We start from the raw sequence: 5,858 nt of genomic DNA on the forward strand, positions 1-5,858 counted from the left end.
ATACCTCTGCATTCAGACCTGGCCAACACACAAACAGGACACACCAGCATTTCCCCATTGCACTGCGATGGTTCCCACGCAGGGTCACGTACCCTGCAAACTTCTCCTACAGCACAGGAGAACAACTCACGGCCCAAATCCCTCTCCCCTTCGTGCCCATCCTGTCGAGAAGGCAGGCTCCATGGAACTTCTATCGAGATCAAATGACATCACTGCATTGGTGGGGATTTACCTCTGCAGTTAAATTTTATACTTCACACTTGCTTGCCCTTGAGTGTTTTTTCTTAAGGTTGATGTTGACAAAATGCCAGATCTTAAAGGCAAACAAGATAAGTTTAATTTAAAGAAAACATTTATTTCAAATTCGTTTAAGTCACACAGTTTAACAGATATAAGACAACTTTCTCCCCTTCACATTTCAAGCCTTCACCAGAGACCACACACACTGTCCCAGGGACAGTGAGATACTCCTGTAACAACTCCTTTTGGACAAACCAGTGTCCAGGCAGATGAAGACTCACATTTTAAGCAGACTGCTTTATAAAATTTGTTTAAAAACGTAACAAAACCAACAACAAAACAAGCAACAAAACTTTGTATCAAATTCTTGTCACAAAGTAAAGGTGTTTAATACTCATAAGCCTGATCTAAAAACAAAACCCCAGCCATTCATAATCAGATAGAACATACTGCCTTCAAAAAATTTCCCAGAATTTTAAAACGTTCCGAATATATACACATTTATAACTTAAGTGCTCATTAGCTACAACCTTTTATTCATGCAAGAGTTGTGAGAGGAAAAGGTGTTTCTTAGAGCGGCTTTTCTGAAAAAGCAGTGAAACTCTTCACTCGTGCAAAGAACAAAGGGGTGTACATTTTGTCAATGTCGAAAGTAGTAACAGCCGTCTCACCAGTTGATCTGCAAAGAGTATTGTAAAAGTTAAATTAGACACAAGTTGCTGTTTAAGTCCTTCAATACTGCAATCATGTTCCACAGCACAGTGTGTGCATCAAACCACAGCTGGAATGTAACTATCTTTCGTACTGCCTTCTTCTGAAAGCATGTGAATGTTGGCCGAATCACATTATACAGAATACACTTCCATTTTAGTATCAAAGAAACCACTTTCGCCTTCCATTCTTATTATTAGCTCCAGGACTTGAAACAGCGCAGGACGTCACTCAAGTCACCATATTAATCTTGAAGTAAAAAAATCCCCTCTCATTTGTTTCACTTAGAACCCTGAATTCAGAATACAGTGTGATAGCAAAAACTTACGTTTACAAAACTTTAGAAAGAAGAAACTCAGGTATTTCTGAACATCAGTGACAAAAAGCATAGATCCTCCTACCTGTGTTTTATACTCATCTTTATTCTAGTTACAAGGACACCACCATACTGAGAGGTACAGCAGAACCTGAGCAGTACAGAACTTCAGGCTGAAAAGAATGTCTGTGCTATTGCCACTTCTTCATAAACTAGGTATGAAAATACTACTTTTTATAAAAGTCATTTTTCTGTTTATGGAAGTTACCTACACTGCCAACCACCAGCAGTTTACTTCCTAGATTTTATACACTTACAGTTCAATAGCTGAGCTATGTCCCTATAAAAACAATGAATATAGAGATCAAGAAGACTGAAGACAAGGCCTAAATCCACCCTAAACGCCAACATCTGGACAGCCAATTTGCCAGTAATTTAGAGTGTAAGGTGCAAGAACAGTGGCCATGGCTCTGCCTTGGTTAGTGACCAGAACAGCGGGTCACATGCCCATATTCTGCACTGCTGGATTAGATAGTTGTAAGCATTACAGTTCTCACATGATGGGAGCAGACATTTCTAGCTTGCACTTCCACAGAGGAAAAGAAATAGGCCTTAATGAATATATGTTTTCCACACCCCTTCACTAGCACCACACTAAGTCATTCAACCCTGATTCAGTTCTGAAATCATTCAAACACTGTGCATAAATCCTTTAAATGGCTAAAATTCTACAGTTCTACTACTTAGGAAACTTCCCATACTGTTATAAAATGTTACTAGAATCCTGGGATTTCTTGAAGTAAAACTTCATTACGATATATCAAATCAGGATCAGTTAGTTCTCACGACATCTTGTAAAAGCCTCGTTAAGTCTCAGAGTCTTCACATCTTCTGTACTTAGTACTGGACAAATTAACGTCACCTGTGTTTCTACAGTTAACTATCTTTCTTTGACCCTATTCTCCATGTACTTACTTGTGAGTTATGTGACAAGAATGATGTATCCAGACAAGTTTGTTGAATCTCTGGCGCCCGCTGGAGCACAACTGTAGTCCTACATGAAAACTGTGATCGGTTTCTTGTGCAGGAACACGGCGGAAATACCTATATTTGTGGTAGTCAATTGGTTTCTGTACAAAGAGAAAAGAAGTTTTATGACCTACAAAGAACACATTGTGCAACTATTTATCCTGAGGCCTAAGTAACTCTGAGGACTGATTGTTAAAGTCTCATACTTAAAAGCAAGTCCTGGTATTCCTTGAAAATACAGCAATTTAGATGGTAATTACGGAAGAAGTTTTCACAGAAAGTAAGATAAGCTTAGAGGACACCACCCAAACTATGCAAACTCACTGTAACGTAACACTTCTAACTCTTCACAAGTTTCTCTTGACAGACACTTTGTAATCAGCAAATTTTGTGGTGTAAATAAGTTGATCAAATCATTCAGAGCTCAAGTAATGAATATTGCTTATTTAGTTTTATTTAAAGCTGTGGAACATAACTGCACGCAGTCAAAACTGTCTTCAGAAAACGGTGTCTTCATCCTTCCCTTCTGTTTGTTAACAATGTTAACACACTACCTCATAGCACCACACATGGCAGTTAAGCCTAAGAGGAAGAACTGTTGCTCAAATGTGAACTAGACATTTATCTGTCTTAATAAAAAGATTATTACAGATTTGGGAAAGGCAAGGTAGATCACCAGGCTTATTTATATTTTATTTTTAAACCATTTAAAAAGTGAAATTCATTTTTTAGTCCTCTGGTGTCATGCAAATCTTCAGGTGCCTTAAAATATTCAGTCTGAGAAAAAAACTTACTAAAAAGCCCCCTCCTCTTAAACTATTTTTCCTCTATTCTATTTTGCTACCTACCTCTTCCTTTTTCTTCATTATTACAGCAAATACTTTGGTTTGATTGTCTGTTTCCTGGGAAAGGCGATAATGGCCAAGCAAGATTGCATCCGTTCTGGGAGGTTAAGAGGAGGATAGTGTCAAGGACATAAAAATATTCTCTGTCTCAAAAGAGTGATGTACTTATAACACAAGTATCAGCAATGAAAAGAAGACTGGCTGCATATCATAATCAAGGAAACTATTTTTTATTTCCATTTAGTAAAATACCAGGCTCACTGATGATACAAAATGATGAAAACATCTTGGAAGGTTGCTTTTAATTTTTCCAGATAGAACAGTAAAGATAAGTTATTCAGTTCTACCTAGCCTACTGCTAAATATTTTCAGACTTCAAACCGCTCAAACCTGTTCTGAAGTCACAAATGACCTTCTACATTTTTAACAAGTTTGTGCAAACATCAAAAAGAAATCAAGCAATAATTTAGTCATATCCCACAAAAATCTTCACTTTCCTTCAAACAGACAGGGAAGTGTGAGAAGGCAGTCAATAACAAAATAGTATCTTTTAAAGGATTCTAAAACCACCGAGCTAACTGCATGTATTCTTCCATCTACTTCCTTTAAAAGTTTAAAATCACATAACCCACAAAGGAAATCTAATTACAATATCAGGACCTTAAAATAAAAGATATCTTTGGATAAAGACCAAAATGTTTTGTAGTTCTCAGAAGAGAACTACAAACATCTGTAACACAATATAAATAATATTGTATTTTTATTCTTGTTTTGGTAAGTCAGGATATAGAATCTGAGACAAAAGTAAATAGAAATTTCCAGGTAAAAGTAAAATGAAAACTGTAGAGCCAAATATTTTATTTCAATAACCTTGTATTTTTAGTCCGTAAGCGAGGAACTATAGATTGAGGATCTTCAGGAGTTGTTAACATCATAACTTGACCATCTGGAAAGAATCTCAAATACCTGCAAAAATACAATGACACAATACAAACCTAGAAAACATATCCTTTTTCTGTTGTGATTTTTTTTTAAAAAAAAATCACAGGATGTTTCCCAGAAGGATACAGAACTTAATAGGTAATAAGATTTCTTCACACATGATATAACAGAAAAAAAAGAGATCAGAAATCAAATGAGAGTTTTGAGGATTAAAAGATGACATTATGAACAGTTATGAAAGAGGGCAGAAGTTCAAGAGTTTTGTCACCTCTAACCAAAGCAAGAAGGCTACCCTGGAATCAAAACTGACCTCAAGTAAGCTTCTCCATTCCTAGCATCAACTGAGACAAATGCAACAAAATCAGTACAGAATGGACAATGTCATGTTGACTTTTTCGGGTTCTGGGATCTCATCAATTTTTACTGTGCTGATGCTTGTGAGACTACAGAAATTAGCCATGAGATTCAATGATTTCTGTTAACAGTTTCCAGCCTCAGAAGGGACAGCAGATGGGAACAATAAATGCTGGGAAACAGTAAGATGAAGAACAGCAGAAAAACAGGCTGAGGAAACAACTGGCAAGGTATTTATGGCAAGTTGAGAAAGCCAAGCCTCTTGATTATTTACAATCAATTACAAGTAAGTTAAAAGACAATTCTTGTATAATCACTTGTTTTCCCTTTGCTGAAAACAATTATTATATCAGAAATGTAAAGCAGAAGTGATCTGGGGAAATAAATCTGTGGATGAGTATTACTGTTGTTACTGTTTAAGTTTTATCCACATGAAATGGTATAACTGAGGATGAAATGTGTTTCTAAGCCCATCTCTAATTATCATAATAAATCCTAGTTCTTAAGATCTATTCTCAAAAAATATATAGTTTTACACACTGGAGTAGTTCCATTGAGTTTTACAAAATGATTAATGTCTGTGATATCAAGGGCTGGATTTAAAGAACTTAAGAGAGAGAAACATTTCACTCACTCATTGTACTACAGTTCTACCTGTAATATTCCACTTGGTGCCACGCTCTATAGAAACCATCAAGAGATTGTTCTCCTTGACGTATGTATTTTGTCTTGCTGATATATACACCTGCAGGAAAGGATGATAAAAGTATACGAACAAAAATTAAATACATAAAATATTTAAGATAAAAAAGCCAATAATCTAAAACTTTTGAGTTTACTTTTGTTACTTAAATGTATGAAAGTTTTTATTTTCATCCCTTGCATGCTTCCCTGCTCTTTAAAGATACTCTACAGATTCAAAAGCCAAAACAAATTCAGATTATATCTATCAACGTCATAAACATCAAACCTACCTGATTGTTTCTGTCACAGTTGCATGCAGTAAAAAACCCCAAATAATTTACAAAAGTACACCTTACCATCAAATCGAACGCGAGGCCTTTCCAAAAACATTTCCCTCCAAGAGGCATATGGAACAAGTTTATTGCAGCTCCTGCCCCATATTTTCAAACAGACTTGATGCCAGATTTCAGGATCTCTAGTGAAAAACAGAAAAAAGCAAACCCCATAATTTTCTTGCAAACCTTGTTTAGCTTTTATGTATCAAAGGAACATGCTCCATTATTTAGTTTGGACGCAACTGAAAGAAACTTTCCCGAACAACAGCAGCTCACAATTTAAAATCACTGACTAATTTACTTAATCCTGGAGCATTTGAAAGCCACTTCCTCCTCCCAGTCAATTTCAAGAGCACAATGCCATTTTCAGCCAAGTACAGACCACCACCACTCACAGAATCA

General features: G+C 36.2%; 1 protein-coding gene across 1 annotated transcript; it reads right to left on the bottom strand.

The window, feature by feature from the left end:
* Window positions 1–319: 319 nt before the first annotated feature.
* On the bottom strand, window positions 320–5,596 carry FBXO9 (F-box protein 9; the record flags this gene model as incomplete). The annotated part of the gene is made up of 6 exons (XM_009709915.1): window positions 320–919; window positions 2,243–2,397; window positions 3,145–3,238; window positions 4,012–4,107; window positions 5,092–5,182; window positions 5,478–5,596. Coding segments are annotated over 6 exons (664 nt in total), but the record flags the coding sequence as incomplete, so codon positions are not given.
* Between the last annotated feature and the right edge of the window lie 262 nt (window positions 5,597–5,858).

This window comes from Cariama cristata, unplaced genomic scaffold, assembly GCF_000690535.1.
Source record: "Cariama cristata isolate BGI_N322 unplaced genomic scaffold, ASM69053v1 scaffold19351, whole genome shotgun sequence".
Lineage (NCBI taxonomy): Eukaryota > Metazoa > Chordata > Aves > Cariamiformes > Cariamidae > Cariama > Cariama cristata.